Source organism: Chelonia mydas, chromosome 1 (assembly GCF_015237465.2).
Source record: "Chelonia mydas isolate rCheMyd1 chromosome 1, rCheMyd1.pri.v2, whole genome shotgun sequence".
Lineage (NCBI taxonomy): Eukaryota > Metazoa > Chordata > Testudines > Cheloniidae > Chelonia > Chelonia mydas.
This window is the reverse complement of record NC_057849.1, coordinates 132466552-132490716: the sequence shown is the minus strand read 5'-3', so window position 1 is coordinate 132490716 and position 24165 is coordinate 132466552. Positions and strand designations below refer to the sequence as shown.

General features: G+C 43.7%; 1 protein-coding gene across 2 annotated transcripts; it reads right to left on the bottom strand.

Annotated features, from left to right (window-relative positions):
* Positions 1-3930: 3930 nt before the first annotated feature.
* TLR8 (toll like receptor 8) lies at positions 3931-19037 on the bottom strand. Of its 2 annotated transcripts, none has more exons than XM_007060202.4 (2): positions 18813-19037; positions 3931-14827 (listed from the first exon to the last, which is right to left on the bottom strand). In XM_007060202.4, exons 1-2 carry the CDS (start codon positions 19035-19037, stop codon positions 11672-11674), a joined length of 3381 nt encoding a protein of 1126 aa, XP_007060264.3. In that variant the 3' UTR covers positions 3931-11671. The 2 variants fall into 2 exon arrangements, with proteins under 2 accessions (XP_007060264.3, XP_037756226.1); XM_037900298.2 differs by having other exon boundaries at positions 3931-14763; positions 18813-18936.
* Between the last annotated feature and the right edge of the window lie 5128 nt (positions 19038-24165).

Genomic DNA, 24165 nt, shown 5'->3' with positions numbered 1-24165 from the left:
TTTACATCATAGAATCAGAAGGGACCTCAGGAGGTCATCTAGTCCAACCCCCTGCTCATTTTGCCCCAGATCCCAAAATGGCCCCTGCAAGGATTGAACTCACAACCCTGGGTTTAGCAAGCCAATGCTCAAACCACTGAGCTCTCCCTCCCCCCAATGTGCAACTCCCTCCGCCCAAGCAACTGCTGCCTTTACGCAGCCATTTTATAGCTGTGTATCTGCTGTGCTGTATGTCCTGCTCTTCTAACTGGTAAGAAATCTTAGCTACTGTTTACTTACTCTTTCATATTTCTGAGGGTGGCAGAGTCTCACTAACTTGAGTACCATCCATGAATTTAATTGAAGCTATATTTACTCTCTCAAATCCTTCCAACTTAATCCAATTTATCATAACTGTTTGTATAAACCCTTCAGTGCACATAAACCGAAGCCAATCTGAACAATTTGTAAGATTTAGCTCCTAAAATTGGTTTATTATAGATCCATGTTGCTAACATCCATCATTTAATTACACTCTAGATAGTGATTTTTAAGAGATTTTTTTTAAAAAAAGTTAGGTACCTCGGCTACTTTCAAGCAATCATTAATTTCATCCTTCCCGTCATTTGTTAATTAATACACATACTTTCTCTCTAATTCTACTTTCCCCGTGGACATGTCTGACTTTTTGGTTCTTAAATCGCCATCTGGGAGGAATTTTTAAATATCTAAAAACGTCCTGGATTTTGCCATTATTATTTTTCCCAAAATTAGAGTTGATCATTCAAGAAAGAGAGTGAATGTTGATCATTCAAGAAAGAAAGTGAATGTTGATCACTCGAGAGAGTGCCCGCTTTTTCCCCCTAGCTCCCAGCGCTTCTGCCTCAAAACAGCTCTTTCGCGCGGCTGGGAGGGAGGCGGAGGAGGGGGAATGCAGCATGCTAAGGGGAGGAGGCGGGGTCGGGGCGGAGATTTGGGGAAGGGGTCCAATGGGGCAGGGAGGGGGCGGAGTTGGGGGCGGGGACTTTGGGGAAGGGGCTGGAACGGGGGCAGGAAAGGGGTGGAGCTGGGGCGGGGCTGGGGGTGGGGGGTGTGAGCAAATAACCCCCCCTGTGAAGTGTCCTCTTTTTTGAATGTTCAGCTATGGTAATCCTACCCTTGGCAAACTTTTAAATGTTCATCTTAACCCCTGTAGTTTAGCATCAGCTCATTTATGTTAATGGTTACAACACATAATCTGAACATTTCTTTCATGATGAATTAGAAAGATCTCCAAAAATATCATGCCTAAAAATAATTTAGAGATCATTCAGCCACTGTGCTGGCCCTGTATATTGTTAGGATATAGATATTCAGGCCTGTCTGTAAAGGCCTATACTTCAAGAATTTAGGTATATGTTTATCATTTAGCTAGTTATAGAGGTATAAAAGAAAGAATCAAAGTCACTGTCTGCCTGTGTAAGGGCCTTCTCTCACTGTGACAGTCTGAGGCCTGTTCTTAAGCTAAGGCCTTTGGCTAAGCAGTGGGAGCAGCCATAAGCTGGAAAGCGTATGGTCATGTCCTCACACATTTCAAACCAGTTATATTGAAATAAGGCAATCAGGAGCTGTTAGAAAGGTGATCCAATCTATCACCTCCAGATAAAGGGAAGAGCCTAGAAGACGTAAAAGGAAATTTAGTTTGATAGTTTTCCGTTTGGTAAGAATTCACTTATCCATAGACATAGTTGGGAAACCCTTATGTCTTTATAGATGTAGTTGTGAAAAACTCACTTCTGTATTGTTTTGTCATTATAGTTCCCACTTTGCTATTGTTTATTTGCATGGTCTCTGTCTGGTTCTGTGATTGTTTCTGTCTGCTGTATAATTAATTTTGCTGGGTGTAAACTAATTAAGGTGGTTGGGTATAATTGGTTAGCTAATCATGTTACAATATGTTAGGACTGGTTAGGTAAATTTCAGTAAAATGATTGGTTAAGGTATAGCTGAGAATATTACTATATAAATTAGGGGCAAAAAGGAAATAAATTGGGATTCGAAAATAAGGAAAAAGGAACTTGGATTTAAGCTTGCTGGAAGGTCACCCCAATAAACATCAAATTATTCTGCCATTTAGTCCCACTTGTCTGTGGGAGTCTTTCCTTTGCCAGCAGTGGGCTTTGGGCCAGGTCCATAAGCTGTGACACAGAAACACTGATTTCCTCTGCGAATGCCTGGATTTTACCAAATCTCCCCACACTGGGGTTGCACTTTTCTAGGACCTTTTCCCCAGATACCTTCTGAGGAGCTGCTGCCCGTCAACTGCTCCTTCCATCAGCCATTTTGCAGCTTTCTGCTGTATCTCCTTCTCTTCCAGCTGGTAAATATTCTTATCTGCTGTCATACTTGCTGTTTAACATTTCTGAGGGTGGCAGAATCTCACAAACTTGAGTTGCATATGTGAATTTCATTTAAGTGATGTTTACTCTCCCCAATTCTTACAGCACATCTACCAATGTGATATATGCCATCATCTTACAGCACATCTACCAATGTGATATATGCCATCATGTGCTATGTACATTGGCCAAACTGGACAGTCTCTACGTAAAAGAATAAATGGACACAACACACTAGAAACCTCCTTCCAACTTAATCCTTTGTATTTATCATAACTATTTTATAAACCCTTCAGTAAACATAAACCCAAGCCAATCTGAACAACTTGTAAAGTATGGCTGCCAAAATTTGTTATAGATCTATGCTGCTAACATCCATCATTTAATTATACTGTAGATACCGATTCCTTTTAAAGGTATAGACCAATGTGTTAATAAAAAAATTGTTCAAATAAATAGATTCGGCTACTTTTGGACTAGTTTTTAAGTGATTTCGAAGTATTGATGCAGTATAAAGTAGCCCCTCGTGGCTAAAGTTACCCCCCCCCCAAAAAAAACTGAAATGGTGCTCCTGGATGCACTGGGGGGAAAAGATAACAAGAGCAGGCTGTATTTACATACACACCTACTCTGTCTAGATCAGGGGTCCCCAACGCAGTGCCCGCTGGTGCAATGGTGCCCACCAGGGAAGTTGTGGGCGCCCACAGGACACTGCGCCGCTGAAATGCCGCCGCCGAGCAAAGCCACCTGAGAACCGCCCGCCGTTGCCGCTTCTCGGTGGCATTTTGGCAGTGAGGCTTCTTTCCACTGCCACTTCTCGGTGGCGTTTCGGCGGCGGGGTGTTTGGCGCCCACCACAGTCTGTTGGGAATACGAATGTGCTATTCCCACAGAAAAGTTGGGGACTACTGGTGTAGGTGATCAGCAGACAGGTTTGCTTTGCTACAGTGATCAATTTTGGCTGTTTTGGATTAAAATTTATTTATGAGTGGGGAAGTATTGCTTCTTAGAGGCACGTAGGGGAGGTGTTTAGTGTTCCAAGATTTTTGGGTGGGGGCTCAAGCTGGTTCTGTTTTCCAATGTTAAGAAAATCTCTATGATATTGAACGTGGTTTCCTGGCCCTTGTGGCTGCTGACAACACCTGGCAGAAGGCTCACACAAGAATGAGTATAAGGGAAAATACATTGTTTTGCCCATGTTAAATTTTTCCCCCAGCAGTTTTGATGAGACAATCTATGCTTCCATGCTTTGTAGCAGCGACTTGAAATTTACAGGGGGGCGGGGGAAGGGGTCAGCCTCATGTCCATTACTACCCTTGTGAAAACCTGGCCAAGTTACCTTTGAAGAATCCCCATGTGCACATGCTCAGAAGAGACTTATTGAGGGGCATCTAAATTCTCCAAAGATTTCACCTGCCCTGGGCATGCTCCATTCCCTCACCACTCCTACGACCAGGCTGTACATGCATCATCCATAAGGTTAAGATTTTGTCACAGTTATTTTTAGTAAAAGTCACTGACAGGTCACAGTGTTATACCAATAAAATAAAAACCAGCAGGATCTTATTAAAGGGGGAAAGGCAAAATGCCACATTTATTGTGAATACAGAAAGAATCATAGCAAGCAGTTAGTTATAGCTATAACATTCCATTCAATTTCATATTTATTCACACATTCATTCATACACACACACACACACACACAGAGGTTCTGCAAGGTTGTTATCATAGTTACCAGCCTTAGAGTTGCTCATGCCAAGCCACTGGCCAGGTATCCTGGACATGAGGAGGGAGCAGGGCCTTCTCAGATGCTCATCTGATGCTTCTGGAAGTTGGTTTGCAGAATCAGACCCCAAAGTTCTCACTTTCTAGAGTCCATTTTTATAGGAATTTCTTCCTATGCCAGTCTATGGGAATTGCTTCATCATGCTGTTGCTGAATCAATCAGCAGATCGCACATTCCTGACGGCTCCGTGCTGCTAGATGTTATCTTGTTCTTTGGTTCTCCCATCCTTGAGGCTGTTGGGTGGATTCCAGTCTGCCCTGGGGGGTCCTCTGGTTATTTCCACTTGACGCCTTCTTCAGCCGATGGACACTGGATTCTTTGGCTGACACCTCCCTGATCATTCAGTTATTATGCACACCAAGCATCCATCCACATACATCCTCTATCTCTATTTTAATCACAATTGTTAACAAAGCAAGATGAATACAACAAAAGGGCAGGGAGTCTCTGGGTGCTGTTTCTGTTGTTACAGAGTATTGCTTTGAGTCTCTCTCTGTATGAGTAGTTGTTGTTACAAAGAATTGCTCTGAGAACAGACTCTGTCTTAGGATGTACTAACACAATTAGCAGCTTGCAAGTTTCACAGAGAGGGAGAGAAACAGTACCAAAAACCAAGAGACCTCTTAATTAGTAAAACCCTGGAATTTAAACTATGGGGAATCAAACTCATTTGTGATTTTAATTCAGAACTTCTTTAATATGATCCAACAACGGGCAATAAACAAAAATTCAAGGGAGCCTGTGACCTATTTGTGACTTTTACTAAAAACAACCAGGAAGGAGGGCTGAGGGATGGGGAGGAGAAATGACAGCTGGAACCCCATGGTCGGGGTGGGAGGTGGGATTACCAGCCTGAGCCATGCTACGGGAGGCAGGGGGGCTGACAGCCCGAGCCCCACCAACATCGGGGGGGACACAGCCCTGGTGGTGGCAACACTCCTCACTCTGGCAGAAGCCTTGGCCCCGTCCCGGCCACAGTCCCGGCCCCAACACAGTCCTGGCCCCAACTGCAGGCGTGGGGGGGTGCGCAGACCCTGCTCCAGCTGCAGCATGGGGGTTGCACAGAAAGAGGCGGGGAAGAGGTGGGCTAGGGGTGGAGCTGGGGGCAGGAGGGGCGGAGTGGGGGCAGGAAGAGACAGGGCAGGGGTGGGGGCTTGGGGAAAGTGATGGAGTGGGTCTGGGTGTAGAGCAGGGGTGGGAAGAGGCAGGGCAGAGGTGGGGACTTGGAGGAAGGGGTGGACTGGGGGTGGGCCAAGGGCAGAGGGGGGGGTCAAGCACCCCCCAGCAGAGAGGAAGTCGGTGCCTATGCATGGGAGGCACTGCTTGGGCGAGTAGAGAGCTATGCAGGGTACATTACCACAGGTTTCAGAAATGTCTTTCCTCACCTAAGCCCTGCCTCACCATCTACACTACTATTTATAGCCATGCTGGGAAATGCAGGGAGAGCTGTGTATGTACCCAGCACCCGAAGGAGTGTGCAGTGTAGGTGTACCTTTAAAGTACTGATGAGAAAGTCTTTATGTAACCAAAGCAACACAGGAAACATCATCTAATTCTGAAGGATTTATTATAGTATATTTCTGTTTTTTGGTAGATTTTATTATCATATCTATTTTTCTCTTGAGCTGCCGAGGAACTAACATGAAATTACCAAAGCTAATCATTAATCTTCATTTTCAAACAGAGAAGCTGTGGTTATGCGGCAAATAAAATAAAAGGAAGGAGGATCAGATGGGGCAATACTTCCCTTTTAATTCCTTTTTATTTTTTATTTTTTCCGCTGAGGTAGATATTAGTTGTAAAAAATATCTGGTCTCAGAATCATTTCCTTGGACATTTCACTTTTTAAAATGCATGATGAAGTGTTGGCTTCTACACATTGTAGCAGGAATATTTGTCTGTGAGTGCACATTGTTATTTTTTGAACATGAATCCACTTGCCACATGCTAAAAATCTGGAATTTACCCAGGGTGTTATTTTAAGTAGGGCTGGTTTTTGCTGCTGAAATCTCCATATAAAAGTTATGGGATTGTTCTATCTGTGTGTATGTAAACAGCAGTTTAGGTGACAGGAGAGTGTGCTGAAAAATATGTAGCACAGTTCTTGAAGGATTTTTAGGACTAACAAAAATGTGTTGTTGTGAACTGTAAATGGCTTCCTCTGAGCATCTCTTTACATCAGCGCTTAACAATAAGCAGGGCTTTTAAAGACAGGCAGCTACTTTTTAAAGTCCCGGTCCAGCAAAGAACAGGGACTGCTTATGTGCTTAAAGTGGCATGCGGCGGAAATGGGTATAACTAGGAATACTGAGATGAAACTGAGAAAGGCAAATATAGTCTGAATGTCAGGAAGAACTACCTGCTAATCACATATGTGATAAATGAAAGGGCGGGTGGGGGAGCTCCCTTTTATGGACTCAGCCAGCCAATTAGCTATAAAATCCCTCTTAGTAGCTATTCTCTACTTGCTTTACCTGTAAAGAGTTAAAAGAAGTGAATGGGCACCTGGCCAGGAGAGCCAATGGGAAAGCTTTAGAACTTTTTAAAAATTGAAACAAGACTCCTCTTTTGTCAGTCTGTGGTTGTTCTCCAGGAGCGAGGGCACAGAAAAAACTATTCCTTAAGAAGCTTGGGGCCAGATATGAAAAAATCATCAGGATCATACGTAGAAGCTACTCATTTAAAACCCCAGATATGTAAGTAGATCAGGAAATGTCTAGTCACACAATTAGGTTTATCCCTTTTATTTCTTTAGGGCTTGTGGACTCCTCTGTGCTAACCCCAAATGCTTTTGTTTTGCTTGTAACCTTTAAGCTGGACCTCAAGAAACTATCCTTGATGCTTAATCTTTGTAGTTGCTCTTTTTAAATCTAGCAATAGCCTAAACTCCAAGATATATTTTTTCTTTTGTTTTTTAATAAAATTTACCTTTTTAAAGAACAGAATTAATTTTTGTGTCCCTAAGAGGTTTGTGCACATGTTGTTTAATAAGCTGGTGGCAACAGCTGATTTCCTTTGTCTTTCTTTCTCAGCTCTTCCCGGGGGCAGGGTGTGTGAAAGAGCTTAAGGGTACTCCACAGGAAGGAATTCCCAAGTGCGCCTTCCTGGGTTCTCAAAGGGGTTTTTGCACTTGGGTTGTGGCAGCATCTACCAATCCAAGGTCAGAAAAAAGCTGTGACCTTGGGAGTTTAATACAAGCCTGGAGTGGCCAGTATTAATTTTTAGAGTCCATGCGGGCCCCCACCTTCTGCACTCGAAGTGCCAGAGTGGGGAATCAGCCTTGACAACATATAATGGATCCTAGAACAGTCTCCTAAGGAATATAGCGGAAACTTCATTGCTTGTGACAGTTAAAAGATTGGATAAAGCTAGGAAATCTACTGTAGGGAAGCAGCCTGTATAGGCAGGGGTATGGATTAAATGATATAATAAGACATTTCCAAGCCTAATTTCGAGGATTCTGTGATTAAGGGCTTGTCTAGAGGGCAAGTTACTACATGGCAAGCCAGGGTGTGGCTCTGCATTGCATGAGCTTGTCACACAGTGACATCCCATGTGGGCCCAGCCACAGTGCACTGAAAGTCCCAGAGTGGAGCTTGACATACTAAGCTTTCAAGTCATAGTATACCAAGCCGCGCTCCAGGACTTTCACAGCACTGTAGCGGTGACCACATGGGATATTACGGTAGATTCACACCGTGGCTTGCCACACAGCAACTTGCCATGAAGAGAAGCCCTGAATGGCATCCCTGGACAAATCCTGCTGACTTACAAAAATATTCCCACTGAAACCAACTTGTATGAATAAGTAAGCAGGATCTGGGCCAATATCTAGACTTGCTAAACTCAGCCGATGTATGTCCTCACAATAAACTTGTGAATAATAAAGGCCCCACCCTGCTACTACTGAGGTCAATTGATATTTTGCTATTGATTTCTATAGCAGCAAGAAGAGGTCTTTAACAGTCATTTCAAAAAACTGTTACAGAATATTTTTATGGCAGCTTTTTAACAGGTGACCTTAAATTTTTTCAAAGATTTGTTTTGAATGCTAGCGAATAGCTACACAAATGTAGGGGATAGTGTTATCTTTTTCAACCTATTCAGAAGTAGAATTGCATTCTGAAAGAAAAAATAAGGACTTTAAATCCAATCCCAATGCACTATGCAAACACCCACAAAGATAGACTTTACAAAGAGCTCTAGCTCTACTAATTATTGCTAGCAGCAATTATTAGTAGACAAGGCCTCTGATTTCTCATGCTGTCATGCAATGTAATTGAGATAAAAGAAAAGGGGCATGACTAGGAAACGAAACTTTGGGTATTTTTTCCAGCTTTGCAGTAGCACAGAAATGAAAGTGAAAATGTGAAACTATCTGTAGAAATATCCCAAGCTCAGACTAGTCAGTTCATGTGTTGTGTCAAAGTTGCTTTTTGTTAAACATAGAAAACTAGACTTCCCATGACCTGGCATCACCTGATGTGACCACAGACATGTGTGCTCCCAGTTTGCATCAGCACAGTATGAACCGAGCAGTGACAAGGTCACTCTGTAAATGTCAAGAGAGAGAGAGAGGCAAAGAGTCCTGTGGCACCTTATAGACTAACAGATGTATTGGAGCATAAGCTTTCGTGGGTGAATATCCACTACGTCAGATGCATGAAGAGAGAGAGAGAGAGAGAAAATTAAAAGTAGAGCTTGTCAGGAATTTTTCAATGAACCATCTTTCCCCCCCAAAATATTGATTTGTCACAATAAAAACTGGTTGCAAAACAGGGCCAGTTTTGACAGATCTCCTGACTCAGAAAATGACTGGGAACAAATGTTTCAATAGTGTCCCATTTTGACAGTTACCAAATGAAAAGTTTGGGGAGGTTTAAGTCTCAAAAACTTTTTGTTTAAAAATTTTAGTAAATTTAGACACCCCTCCTTCCCCCCCAACCCCCCACCCCCCCAAAAAAAAGGATTTTGAAAAGGTCAGAATTGAAATTGAACATGATTGACCTGAACCGATATTTTTTCAGATTTTCAGTTTGCGAAAATATTTGAGATTTAGTCTTATTCCAACTCAGGATGGGAAAATGTATTTGCTATCTCTAATTTTTGCAGGATGGAAAAATCATTTCCTGCCCAGCTCTAGTTATAAGTGTTATACCAATAAAATAAAAACCATCAGGATCTTATTAAAGGGGGAAAGGCAAAATGCCACATTTATTGTGAATACAGAAAGAATCATAGCAAGCAGTTAGTTATAGCTTTAACATTCCATTCAATTTCATATTTATTCACACATTCATTCATACATACACAAGTTCTGCAAGGTTGTTATCATCGTTACCAGCCTTAGAGTTGCTCATGCCAAGCCACTGGCCAGGTGGCCTGGACATGGGAGGGAGCAGGGCCTTGTCAGATGCACATCTAATGCTCCTGGAAGTTGGTTTGCAGAATCAGACCCCAAAGTTCTCACTTTCTAGAGTCCATTTTTATAGGAATTTCTTCCTATGCCAGTCTATGGGAATTGCTTCATCATGCTGTTGCTGAATCAATCAGCAGATGGCACATTCCTGACGGCTCCGTGTTGTTCTTCGGTTCTCCCATCCTTGAGGCTATTGGGTGGATTCCAGTCTACCCTCCAGGGGTCCTCTGGTTGTTTCCATTTGACACCTTCTTCGACCCATGGACACTGGATTCTTAGGCTGGCACCTCCCTGATCATTCAGTTATTATCCACACCAAGCATCCATCCACATACATCCTCTATCTCTATTTTAATCACAATTGTTAACAAAGCGAGATAAATACAACAAAAGGGCGGGGAGTCTCTGGGTGCTGCTTCTGTTGTTACAAAGTATTGCTTTGAGAACAGACTCTGTCTTAGGATGTACTAACACAATTAGCAGCTTGCAAGTTTCACACAGAGAGGGAGAGAAACAGTACCAAAAACCAAGAGACCTCTTAATTAGTAATACCCTGGAATTTAAACTATGGGGAATCAAACTCATTTGTGATTTTAATACAGAACTTCCTTAATATGATCCAACATAAGGAAGAAGATAATAGAAAAGCCCTTATAAGCTTTATTGGTCCATTTATTCATTTCTGTTAAAGGATCAAATTACCACGTCCAAAATCACTGACTAGAGTGGAGCTGCTCAGGTATAACTGAGAAAAGTATTGTTCCATTGTGTTCTGTTTTACATTCAGTAAGTTGGATTCTCCCATTTAAGTATCACTAGCTGATGACTTGTACAAACTTTGTTGATTTTGTTGTCATCTAACCTTCATGTCATTCCTCCTGATAAGACAGTTTGGTTTAGATCTTCATTGGGGCCTCTGGGAGTTAGGCACCCCAGTCTTATTGAGTTGTAATGCAGTGGCTCTCAAACTTTTTCACTGGTGACCTCTTTCACATGTCAAGCCTCTGAGTGTGACCTCCCTTACAAATTAAAAACACTTTTAAATATATTTAACACCATTATAAATGCTGGAGGCAAAGCGGGGCTTGGGGTGAAGGTTGACAGCTCACGACCCCCCGAGGGGTCCTGACCCCCAGTTTGAGAACCCCTGTTCTAATGGGATTTGGGCAAGAAACACCTTTGGGCATACTTGAAAATATCAGCCTATATTAATAGGTCTATCAGTGAATCAGTTTATTAGCATGATTTCCACTAATAGAGTAGAAATTTTTATTTTTATTCCCTATGGTAGATAGCCATTTGCACCCATTAAGAGGAATGCTGATGTAAGAGAAGACCCAATTCTAAGAGTGATCATGCAGTCCACAAAGCTACAGAGCCGACCCCATTATTAGACAGACCAGTGTAGTTTGGAATTTACTGCCCCATGCCAGTAGCAAGGGCAGCTATAAGACATCTGACATTGGATCCAAGCATGGGTAATTGATGGTCAACAACCAGAGTCAGGCAGTGAGGTCACAGTGTGTACACTTTCTATGTGTATAACAGGTGTGAAGAAACCAAAAGCTGATTTTAAAGAAGCAAACATTCCAGATCAACACAAGACTAAAACACACAACGAAGCACCATTAGACCACTTGCAAGTGTCCCTGTTAAGCCGCAACTATTGTTAGTAAGTATCATTGGACTGAAGTATAAAAACGGTTTCATTAAAAGGTAGCCAAAGGTAAGACTGTTCTTAATTCTCACTAGCAAGTTAGATAGTTTTGGAAGTTCCATGATGTTAAACATACAATTCATAATGGCTAATTACGTGTGTAATTAGTGGTGATAACTGACAAGTATTGAGAAACAGTTTACACAAATCATCAGTACAGCACAGTATCTGTGTATATCATCTTCCACTTGCCTGTAGTAGCATAACTGACATTAATTCAGGCCAAAGTACTGTACTGTTCGCTTCCTTCATACTTCCTCAAACACTTTAGTAGAGAATCAACACTTCCAATGAGGCTGTTTTAACTAGATTCTAATTATGTACTCAAAACTGATAATGTCTCAATACAAAGATATGTGCTACAAGGAAGAAGAGAGTCTTCTCTCTTTACCGTCATTTAATGGAATCTGTGTATAATGTATTATATCTTTTATAATTTTCTGTTAGCACTACACTTTTTAGATTTTGCCAGAAAAGGCCTTCAGCGTGTGGATTCTTAGGCCAGTCAAGAACAGAGCTCTTGCAGATCCTCCTCCTCAGCCTCAGGTACTGGGAATGCTGTAGCACCGGCTCCAGTAGAATGAACACAATCACATCCGTATTCTCATCCATTAGTCTCTGCAGAGCGATATAAAAAGCAGTTTTAAAGTTCCCATTTTTCACATATCTTTCGGTTAGAACAAAGATGGTCTTTCTGCTGTGATGGATGCTCTGTGCAAGGTTGTCAATGACAGCCTTTCCCGGCTCCCAGTCCCTTTCCTCCAAACAAAGCAGAACTTGCTTGTCTTCACTTTCCTCTAGATGAAATCGTAGCTCATTTATTACCCAGTCAGTTACTGTTGCATCCTGAGTATCATAGGCTATGTAAGCATCATAGAGAGCTTTGGTCATGCCAAGAGATTTATATCCTTTTAGTTTTGCCGTACAAAAATAGTAAATATACCAGGCATCCCAATAAAATAAATGTTTTGTGATAGCTGTTGTCATAATGGTCAGAATAATGAAGAATGACAAACAAAAGCATATTGCTGCAACCTTATCCAAAGTACAGGCATATATGTCTAAACTTATGATGCTCTTCCCTTTTTGATCTCCAGGTGTTGCACAAATGACATCTGTTGCCAGTCGTGGGATACTAATATTAACATAATGATTTATCCAGTTTTTGAAATCAACAGTTGCACAGGTGCATTCGAAAGGGTTTCCTTTTAAGTCCAAAAGCTCTAAATAAATTAAGTTATCATACTGAGGTATTGACTGGTTTATGGAAGGCAGCTCATTGTAACTTAAATCAAGGTGCAGGAGGCTGCTGGCTTTATTAAAAAATCCATCAGCAAGCTGAGAAATCTTGTTTTGTCGAAGCACTAGTCTCTGAAGGGAAGCTGTGCAGTTGGCAAGGTTATCAGTTACAAAAGACAGAGCATTTGAGCTCAGGTCCAGTAATGTGAGGTTCTGAAATTGTTGCAAGGCAGTCCATTCAAAGTACGTTAATTCATTGTTGGTTAGGTGTAGCTCAATTAGACTTTGTGGCAGGCCACGGAATGCGTTGGTAGGAATTTTATGAAGTCTGTTGTAGGATATGTCAAGATGAGTCAGATTGCAGAGTCTTTTAAAAATATTTATGTATCTGTTATCTCCATTTTTCCATAAAATATCAAGGCGGTTTCCTTTGAACACTAACTCTTTCAGGGAGCTGCTAGTTAGATTAGGCTCTGTGAGTGTAAAAATTTCATTGTAACTTAAGTTTAAAACTTTTAGATACGGAAGATTTTCAGTAAATCCCAATCTGTGTGTTATCCCTGACACAATAAAATAGTGTACGTTGTAGCTGAGGTCCAGTACCTCTAGCCTAGGCAGTTCATAAAATGCATATTGATAAGCCAAATCAAGTTTATTAAAAGACAGATCTAAATATTTGAGATTAGGTAGAAAGATAAATTCAGTGCCATTCAAAGCTTGTCCAATGCCATTTGAGGACAAATTCAAACATGCTATATCATGGAAACCTTTAAATTGCTGTTGGTCAATGAAGAAAATACTGTTTAAGCTTAGATCTAATGATTTACCATACATGCTGCATTGGGGTTTGATTAAAGGAAAAATGGGATTATACACACTGCTACTGTCTTTGCGTTCTGCTGGTACCATACTATTTACTGATGGCTCAAGATCAGTATCTGTTGAACGACTTTGAATTACATGATTTTGGACTGATTCTCCTCTAGTAACACTGTTATTGCTGCTCTCTAGTATAGGTGATATCCTGTTGTCAGACAAAGAAATTGTAGTCAGATTAGCAAAGAGCTGAAACACACTGAGATCAATTTGCTTGATAAAGTTGACTCCTAAATTGAGGATGTGTAGTTTGGTAAGATTTATGAGGGGCCGAAGGTGTTTGCTCTTAAGTTCCTTGAACACGTAACCTCTTAAGTGCAGTTGCTGGAGAGAGACCAGGTTGGAGAACTTGTCTGAAATATTTATATACCTCGGGTATGATTTCCTTGCATAGTTAAAAGATAAATCAAGCACCTCCAAATAAGGCAGCTGGAGTAAAAACTCTCCAGAGGCTATTTCCTTTATTAAGTAGTTAAATTCAAGATGCAGCACCTTTAACTGTGTTGTGTTATAAAACCAGCTGGCCGGTAAGTTAATGAGAGAGGTGCTGGAGAGGTTTAAATTCTGTAAATTTTTCAGATGCTGGAAAGCAAGAGGATGTATTTGAATGGCGGAGTCCCCAATGCAAGGTTCACATGGGTAGGGGGCATTGTAGCACCTTGGACAGTTCCCACTTAAGTCAAGGACTTCTATATTAGACAGTTCATTAAAATCATCTTGGTTGATGGTTTTGATCTTGTTGCTGCTGAGGTAAAGTTTCCTTAGAGATGAAGGCAGTTTGCTTGGAACTCGGGTCAGGTTGTTGAAGGCAAGTGACAGGACTGTCAAAATAGTGAGGTCCGAGAAAGCCCCATTGTCTGCAAGGAAAGCTTTTTCACAGGGATTGCCATAATAACAATTCCCATCCATATAGAGTTCTTTCAGTTGTGTGAGTTCTGAAAAATTTTGCCGACAGACAGAACGTATGTTGTTATATCTCAAACTCAGTGAGGTTAAGGACAATGGCATCCCAACTGGTATTTTACATAGGTGATTTTCATCAGCTAGTAATTCCCTTAGCTTTGTTAAGTTAGCAAAAGCTCCATCTTCAATTACCATTCCTTTTTTACACAAATCACGAGCCTCTTCCTCTACCTTAGAGTAGTGATTTCTGTTTAGATCTATTTTCATAAGATTATTCAGGCCCTGAAAAGATTCTTTAAATACCTCCTTTATAAGGTTGTCTGAGAGCTTTAATTCTGTTACATTACCATGCATTGCAGGAGGCACACTTCTCAGTTGACGGGCACTGCAGTCAAAAATGACGGAGGAGTTATTCACGCTGACATCACATGGCAGGGTTCTAGGATACTTGGTCTCAGCGAGAATTTCTGAAGTACCATAAGCCAGAAGAAGTAGCCATATTAGATTTGGGATTGTGGGATTCATGTTTCCCTTAAAAAAGAGAGTGTGCTTTTTATAATAATAAATAGGTAGCATTAGTATAGCAGTTTTGAAACTAGCATCATCAGTTCATCAATTCATAGTCCAAGGTTTGCAAAATTGGGTGCCTGAATTTCTGGTGCTTAATGTAAAACAAATTTAAAGGGCCTGATTTTTAAGAGATGGAGCTGAGCAGTTTCTGAAAAGCAGATCTTGTCAAGGTTATCTCAGCTTGAATACCCAAAAATATAGGCACCCAAAATCATTCGTCTTTTTTTGTACATTGTAGCTGTGGTTTTTAAGACATTTTAGTTTGTCTTCTTTATCCCTCCCATTACAAGTGCAACCAAAAAGTTTAGTTACAAGGTTGATAGGAAATTATACATAGTATAGAAATTAATTATAATGCCATCTCAGCATCATCCAACCTGTGCACAGAATGAGGCAGGTGTCTTGTCCATAAAACAGCATGTGCTCATGTAATTAAAGATTGTATCAGAATGCATATGCACAAGGGAACTGAATTAAGGTTAATTAATTCTGGCATTTCCTAATTTTCAGTGATTGCCTTTGGAACCTTCATGTTCTTTTTAATGTAAGTTTTTTTTCTGTCACTATCTAAAAAGCAAACTGAACCTCTCCCCCAAAATCTTGCAACTCATAGAACCATATTGATACCCACAACGGTCATCAGAAGGGCGAGACCTTTAGATCCACCACACAGTCCTCTACTGCTTGAGCTACTGGAGTAACTAGCAGTGTTAGTAGGCTGTTCTCCTCTCTGCTGCACCAACCACTGCAGGCAGATGAGAGACATATTTTGTCCGTGCATTTCTCAGCTATTTTCTAGACAGCAGAAGAATATTGGTATACAGGAATCTAGACTCCAGTTGCTGGTTCTGGAGGGGAGTATTCTCCAGTGGTTACAGACCTTTTTGCTTTTTTCCCCACCATCAGCCCCCCGACACACACTTTTGCCTCTGTACCCTAGCATGTATCCTCAGCCTGTCCTCTCTCCTTCTGTCCTATCCAGGGTGCTCCTCTTTCCCTCTACTCCCCATACAACCTGCTCCTAACCCTGCCCCTCCAACTCTGCCCTCACTCCTCTGCATTCATGTCAGGATGCTTCTCCCTTCTCTTCCATGCTGCCTGGATATCATGGGGGGTGGGGATGGGGGAGCACTGAGAACACAGGAGAGGCAATCTCCTGCTCTCAGTTCCTGTGCTCAGTACCAAAATGGCTCCCACAATTACAGGGAAAGCCTTGATCCAGCCCTGGAGCTGGACCACATTCAGAAATGAACAGCCCCAGTCTTCTCAGTCTCTGCTCAGTGGAAGTCTCTCCATGCCATCTTTTTTGCCAGCTAGGTTTCTTTTTAAAAAAAATGATTTAAAAAAAATGGACAGCTAAACCTGAAGCCATTTTTAAAAAGCTCTACCTAAAATCTGCATAACAGAATAAATAGGGCAAGTATTTGTCAAAACAACAGTAATACGGGAGAGAAAGTGGCGGGAAGAGCCTGGGGGGAGTATGAATAGGAAGGCACTGGCAACTAGTTCGAAAATGCTCACCTGCCTCAGCCAGGCTACCAGTTAGGCCTATGGATCGGATTCAGACCAGGGTTCCTTATCATTCTACCAGTTTCCTTGAACCCTCCAATGCCTTCTCCCATTTTCTAGTTTTAAAATATTGTAAAATATTTGGGGCCATGCTCATACACAGTGGAGATGAGTACAACTTCCTTGATTTCAGTAGAGTTGCACCCACTTATGCCAAAGCTGCAGTAGACCCCATGAGTGTCCATGTTTTGCCAAGAACCCAGTATTGATTAGTGCTAATTTCATGTATAAAAAGCTAGGTGGGAGAAGTATGCTTTGTGATTTCCCTATGCAACAAACTAGCTAGCTGAGCTCACATGCAGTTTATGTTAACAGGACCCTGAAATGAAGACAGTAATGCTACACGTCCATGTTTAGAAGCAATAATTCAGGGCCCCCTTTCCAACAGCATGTTACGTGCATTTATTATTTGTTGTTTGATACTTTTCTAGAGCTTAATTACAGATGCTGAAATAAATGTATTAAAATAATTACTACAATGGCATCATTTGTTAGAAAAAACTTGAAGATACACAAGTCATGCAATTCAGTTTCAATTCAGTGGAGGTTTTGCCTGAGCAATGAGTGCAGGACTTCACTGGGCTTTCACAGCTACTGTACAGGCATCACGTGCCTCCCTGAATATGTACAAACACCATCAGCAATTCCAGTTGTGAAATAGGAAATATGATTTATTGCTAGCAGAAAACAAACAGTTTGAAATAGCTTCTTAGACTTAGAAAAAGCTGATCAGAATTGCTTATTAGGCAGCATTTTCCTTGGAATTCACTATACTACTTTTTCACTGCTTTATTTCCCTTTCTCGGCCTTATTGGATAAAAATTATTAGGGAATGATCCAAAGCCCATTGAAGTCAATAGAAAGACACCTATTGACTTCACTGGGCTTTGGCCATGAAGGATTTTATGTGACTATTATGGTCACAAAAAGACTCATGCTTTATTTACTCTGCATTAACTGTCTCAATAGCCATGTTGGTTTGAAATCACTCCATGATAGCTGCTTGTGTCATGTTCAGAAATACCTGAAATTCTGAGGATCATTTTGACGCCCTGATCCTACTCCCAATGAAGTCAGTGGTAGAACTTCTATTGGCTGAATTGGAAGCAGGAGCAGCCTCCTTGTCAGCAACTGTGGTTTACAAATGAGATGCCCGCAAAAACCCTAAATATTTGAACTCTGTTTGGGAAACAGAGAATTGAACTTTAGGTAACAAGTCAATTTAGGTTCTCATTACAATCTTAAGGGTATGTTCACACTGCAAGTAAAGGTGTGATTGCAGCTCGGATAGACAGAGCTGCAGTAGCCTGGCTAAAAATAGATGCAACATTGTGAGCTGTACAAGTCTGCCTGGAACCCTGGGTACCAACATGGGTTGCTACAGCCCACGCATCTATCCTGCTGTCTGTAGCCATGTTAGCACAGGCATGTAAAGCTGCTGTGTGCACGTCAGTTTGAGCCATTTGTAATGTTGTTGCAGCCAGGCTGGCCCCAGAATATTAGAGACAAGGTGGGTGAGGTCATATCTTTAATTGGGCCAGCTTTTGAAGTGAGACCTCAGATTGGAGTGTACATCTGGTTCTGATCCTGCAAACATTTAGGCAAATGAGTAACAGTTGTACACAGAAGTAGTCTTATTGAGCTCAGTGGAAATACTCAGCACCATGAATTTATTCACTTGTGTGTCTGTAGGATCAGACACATAGTTTTATCCTTCAGATGTCTTTAATTTTTTAGACAAATGCTAAAGAGAGAGGAAAATTGATAGGAAGGAAACTCTTAACATGGTGAAGGCAAGATTCATAACAGATAAACATATAAACAGGAAGAATGAAGGGGTAAAAGAAGTGGAAAGAAGAAAGGCAAAGAAGCCAAGGAGACCATAGTCATACAATTTTTTTATTATTATTTTGTAAAAATTGTGTTCAAGTTATATATCAGATAAAACTAGGCACTGTATAATCAAAACACTTTACAATTTAACAAAATTACATTTAACTTAGAAAATGATGAATAAAAGCATCCAAGTTTTAGAATGATCTGTAGCAGATTGATAAGCCACAGAAAAAGTAAGACTTAATATTTAAACAAAATATAAAATTGTCTAATCAAACATTTTTTTAAAAAGATTGAAATGTTTTTATTCCTTTCGACATGATAGAGTTACCAGTGCCACTTCCTAACATACAGCTGCAGCTTGCACAATAGTTAAAAGCACACATTTATTCCAAACTTCCTGCTAGTTCGAGATTTTCTAACTAGATGCTGTGGTGCTGATTCTGATCTCGTTTACTCTCACATAAATCAGGAAAAAACCCAATGTTTCTTTAAAATTCATGGCTGTATGTATGCACTTTTGCAAAATAAAAATACTTACTTTCTTTATTTTTCTGCTATACAAGATGTCAGTCCAGTGAAGAGTTTTTAAAACAGAGCAGAAGGGGTGAGCACCAGAGGCTGAAAGCACAGATGGTAACTGAAGTACACTGATCAACTTCCCCAAACTGTCACTGTCAACAGTGACAACAGAAGCTGGCTTGTGGTTTGCTATAGCCCAAGTGGGAAGAACAGAAGCCACGCCTATTTTGATAGTATAATTCATTGACTCATTTGGCACAAGAATATGCTGATAAGTTGAAATGACAAAACATGGCCAATTGAAGCATGGTTGAACAATAACTTTGTAAGCCAGGGAAAGTCCATATCAGAGAACAGAAAGCTGGCAAACTATTGGGAAGATAAAACATAAATCAGAGCTAAAATTCACAAAAGCTGAGATTTGCTTAGGCAGCACAACATGAGAATTATTCTTTGTTGTGTCTTTTGTCCTTTAAACAATGATAATTATGGGAAGAAAGAAACCACATGGGCACAATGGGATCCAGTTTACCGTGTTTACTAATGATACGCAACATGCAAGACCTAATTAACCTATACAGATTGCTGCTTTGGCTGGTTTGTAAATGTCAAATACAGTGAGGCTACTAGATGGCTCCCAAACTACTTAAAGGGATATTGTCCTCTTCAGGGGCAGCTTTGAAAATTTACAGTGAAATACATGCTCAGCTGAAAAGCATAGCTTTCAGATAGCAAGGTGGTATGTGAGTGCTAAGTAAGATCGCTTTGCAAGGTAGTTGTAACATGCATAGAACAGTGTACATATATTCATATGTTACTGTCTTCATGGCTGGAAGAGGTATGATTTGTGTTCCCACCAACTTCACATGATTGAGGACCCCAGCAGGTCCTTCTCTTCCCTCTCCCTTACTGCCCTCCACCCCCACCCCAATCTATCAAGGGAAGGAAGAGAGCCCAGAGACTTCAAAGTGACTAGGTTTTTTGGCTGAGCACCTGTGAGCTCAGGATCATGTAATAAGCAAGGGACTGCCTGGTTTCAGTCTCAGCTCCTAGTCAGAGACACACATGGCATGTTATCTTGGGGGCTGGACTGGATTTTGGAGAGGTGAAGATATGTTTTTCACTATCATGTCATCTCGTCCTCCACACTGAAGTCAGGACCTATCATGGTGAAAGACCAGTTTTAATTATTAGTTGGGATGCCGATTCTGAGACATTATACTGCTCCGACGCACTGTTACAGGCATAGTGGAATTTTAAGGCAACTTGCTATGAACGAACATTGACAGACTGACACATAGATCCGCATGCCCCCCTCCCACTCTGTCACATCATCTTGCCAGGTCTCCAAGGTTCACAGATGACTTGTCACTGATTAAGGGTTTTGGAAACAGTCTTGAGACCTAATGCTCCAAACCAGACCAACTGCAGCCCACAGAACTTTTACATTCCCATGCTGTGGTTGTGAGAGAAACAATACCTTCATTTATGGCCACTGACACAGCTTCAGCAAAAGCTTGACAAGATGAGTTCTTCAGAATATTGAGCAGTTTCTTAAGCTTCCTTCCTGCACCTGTTGAGTCAGCTTAAGCACCTTCTCTTCAGCTCAGTGTTACGACTTGCCTCCTTAAATACAGCTTCACCTTGTGCTGGATCCACTTTATTGTACAAAACATACCACTGCAAGTCGATCGCACTCTCATTGAACTTAATGGGAGTTTTGCTAGTCAACTGGAGCATGACTGGGCCCTGTATTAACAAAAGAAGGAGATAATATGATAAATACAAAGTAGAGATCAGATCTTGCAGACATTTTTGTGCATTGGTACCCATTGCCCTAACCCTCAGATGCATCCAAGCTGCACTTTGGGTAGGACCAGAAGAAGTGAGAGGGCAGAGGCTCTGGGTGAGATGGCATAGAAATGGCTCTTCCAGCACTATGCCACTTGGAGATTCCCATAGGCCAAGGTGGGCCAAATACCCAGTTTTACTGGGGCTGGCACTTTGGCTCACTGACTAGTATGGGAGTCTCACATGTGGAGTAGCTGCAGGATAAGGCTAGAGGTGAACTTCAGTAACTAGTTATGAAATGAATACAATACCACGGCCTTTCAGAGGAACAAATCTGGTCAAATCCTCACAATAATCACATGCATCCATATGACGGGATGCAACTCACCATTGTGGCACCTTCTGCTGGCTGTCCTGGGGATTAGCTCTTTTCACCAGTGCACCTTCTTCTGGTGATGTCTTGCCACTGCCACTTCTTCTGCTCTTGGACCCAAGTCACTCCCAGGACCACGGCATCCTCTTCATGACATATCCCTCTGGCTGAGCCACACTTTGTGCTTCCTCCCTTCCGGGGGAACGGTAGTCCTCTGTCCAGCCACTTCCTCAGTGGTGAGTGGGGGCAGGAGGTACCCAGGCCCGCTCACTACTCTGGGTCCTGGCCCAGAGACCCTGTAGAGGGCAGCCATGTGCTGCGTCCCCTCCAACCCTTCAGTCTACTTCTGTGGGCCACTTCCACGCAGCCCCATCACCTTCTCCACCCTTGTCTCAGGGCCTCAGCATGCTAGTCTTAGCAGTCAGCCAGGAGCTCACTCTTGCTCCCCTGACCCTGCCCAGCACTGTTCTGTCCAAGATGCTAGCATTCTTCCTAATGCAGGGCAGCTTCTTCTCCGGCCTTGAGCTCCAGGGAGCAACTGAAGCTGCTCTGCTCTGCAGGCCTAATTAAATGGAGCCCCTCTCTTATTGACTGCCACCTGTGCAGCCTCCCTAGGGCTCTATTAACACCTAGTGGGCCAGTGTGGGGCAGACGCCCCATCACAATCCAGTACAGAAAGAGAGGAATCATTTGAACTGATTATCAACATTACCTTAGTAATAATAGTAATACCATGAATAGACACAAGGCCCAATATTGAGCCTATTAAAATCTATGGCAAAATTCCCATTAGCAAGTCCAGGCTCCTAGTGCCTTGGATCAGGGGACCACAAGGCACTTTACAAACATGAATTTAGAAGTGAGTCTCAGTGTATCCTTTACACAGATATTAGTTGCCCAGGATCACACAGTATTAAAGAATAAACTTCCTATAGATGAACAGTAAATATTACTAAAAGCAGAAAATTATGTGAGCACTGAGGTTATGCATTTCACTGAATAACTTCATATTATGCGTTTTTAGCTAGAGTGCTTTAAATATGCAAGGCAGAATCTTTGGGACATAAAGCTCTGTCACAGTTACATTAGATGAAAGGCACTTCCCATAAAACAGCCCCATTCAATCAGCAAGGAAAATGATGGGGTAACCCAGGGGTTGGCAACCTATGGCACGCATGCCAAAGCCGGTACACGAGCCGATTTTTAATGGCATGCTGCTGCCTGCCGGGTCCCGGCCGCCGGCCCCGCTCAGTCCGCTGCCGAACCCAGGCCAGGACCCCGGCACGCAGCAGCATGCCATTAAAAATCCTACCGGCCCCGGCCCACTCTTCTCTGCGCCGCCCCCCCCCCCTTATGGGCACAGGGTGAAGAAGCTTGGTCCTGCCGTCTACTGCTGCAGGGCAGGCAAGGTTCCCCCCGTCCCCCACCATGCTGGGTTCCTGCCCCTCCTCCTCTCCCTCCCGGCCGCCGATCAGCTGATGGTCCTTGGGAGGGAGGGGGAGAAGCGGAGCCGCAGCCCACTCACTGCTTGGGGGAGCAGGCGGAGAAGAGGTGGGGATGGGGCCTTGGGGAAGGGCGGGGGGAATCAGGGCATATCCCCTCCAGCCCCCTGCCATGAGCTGCTCTGGGCAGGGTCTGGGAGCACCCCCATGCCCTCTGCCCTGGCCACCCCCCACACCCCCAGCCCTCTGCCCTGACCCCTGCACCCCCCTCACACACACCCAGCCCTCTGCCCTGACTCCTGCACCCCCCCATGACCCCAGCCCTCTGCCCTGACCCCTGCACCCCCCTCACACACACCCAGCCCTCTGCCCTGACTCCTGCACCTCCCCATGACCCCAGCCCTCTGCCCTGACCTCTGCACCCTCCTCACACACCCCCAGCCCCCTGCCCTGATCCCTGCACCCCCCCGACCCCAGACTTTGCTCCAGCACCCCCCACACATACCCCCAGCCCTCTGCTCTGACCCCTGTACCTCCCCACAACCCCAGCCCTCTGCCCTGGCTCCTGCACCCTCCTCACACCCCCCAGCCTCCCCATGCCCTGACTCCTGCACCCCCCTCATACACCCCCCAGCCCTCTACCTGACCCTGCACCCCCCACAATCCCAGCCTTGACTCCAGCACCCCCCACACCCCATGCCCTGACTCCTGCACCCCCCTCACATGCCCCCAGCCCTTTGCCCTGACTCCTGCACCCTCCTCACACACCCCCAGCTCTCTGCCCTGATGCTGGCACCCCTCACCCCCCCCCAGCCCTCTGCCCTGACCCCTGCACCCCCCACACACCCCAGCCTTCTGCCCTGACCCCTGCACCCCCCACGACCCCAAACTTTACTCCAGCACCCCCACACCCTATGCCCTGACTCCTGCACCCTCCTCGCACACCCCCAGCCCCATGCCCTGACTCCTGCACTCCCCACACATACCCAGCCCCCCCACACCCCATGCCCTGAGTCTTGCACCCCCCACATTTTCTCACTCCTCCCCCCCACATTCCTGATGGAATGGGAGCTGCCCAGGTAAGCACTCCACACCCAAACCTCCTGCCCCAACCCTGAGTCCCCTCCCTCATTCCAGCTCCTGGCCAGACTGAACACTCCAACCCCCAATCTGCCCCTTCACCCCCAGCCCTGTGCTCAGTACACTCCCACCCTCAGCTCAGTGCAGAGAGAGAGGAAGAGAATGGGCTAGAACCAGGGAGAAGGTAGATACCCACTCTGTGTGGGCAGGGCCGGGATCCCAGGCCGGCAGCGGGCTGAGCGGGGCCAGCAGCCGGGCCCCTGGCTGGCAGGAGCCGGTGGACGGAACCCCAGACCGGCAGCGGGCTGAGTGGTAGCGGGCTGAGCCGCTCAGCCCACTGCCGGTCTGGGGTCCCGGCCGCCGGCCCCGCTCAGCCTGCTGCCCGTCTGGGGTTCTGGCTGCCGGCCCCTTGCCAGCCGCAGGCCGCAGGCCCCCTCAGCCGGCCTAGGGGAACGGAACCCCAGGCTGGCAGCGGGCTGAGCGGGCCGGCGGCGTAAGATCAGCATTTTAATTTAATTTTAAATGAAGCTTCTTAAACATTTTGAAAACCTTGTTTACTTTACATACGACAATAGTTTAGTTATATAATATATAGACTTTTATAGAGAGAGAGACCTTCTAAAAAACATTAAAATGTATTACTGGCACGCGAAACCTTAAATTAAGTGAATAAATGAAGACTCAGT

What these genes read in the sequence shown, in the direction of transcription:
- TLR8 (XM_007060202.4), bottom strand. Translation starts at nt 19,037, where the DNA reads ATGAATTATACTATCAAAATAGGCGTGGCTTCTGTTCTTCCCACTTGG. An exon ending in ATAGCAGAAAAATAAAGAAA is followed by an intron (nt 14,828 to 18,812) that starts GTAAGTATTTTT and finishes CTCTTTTTTAAG; the next exon opens with GGAAACATGAATCCCACAAT.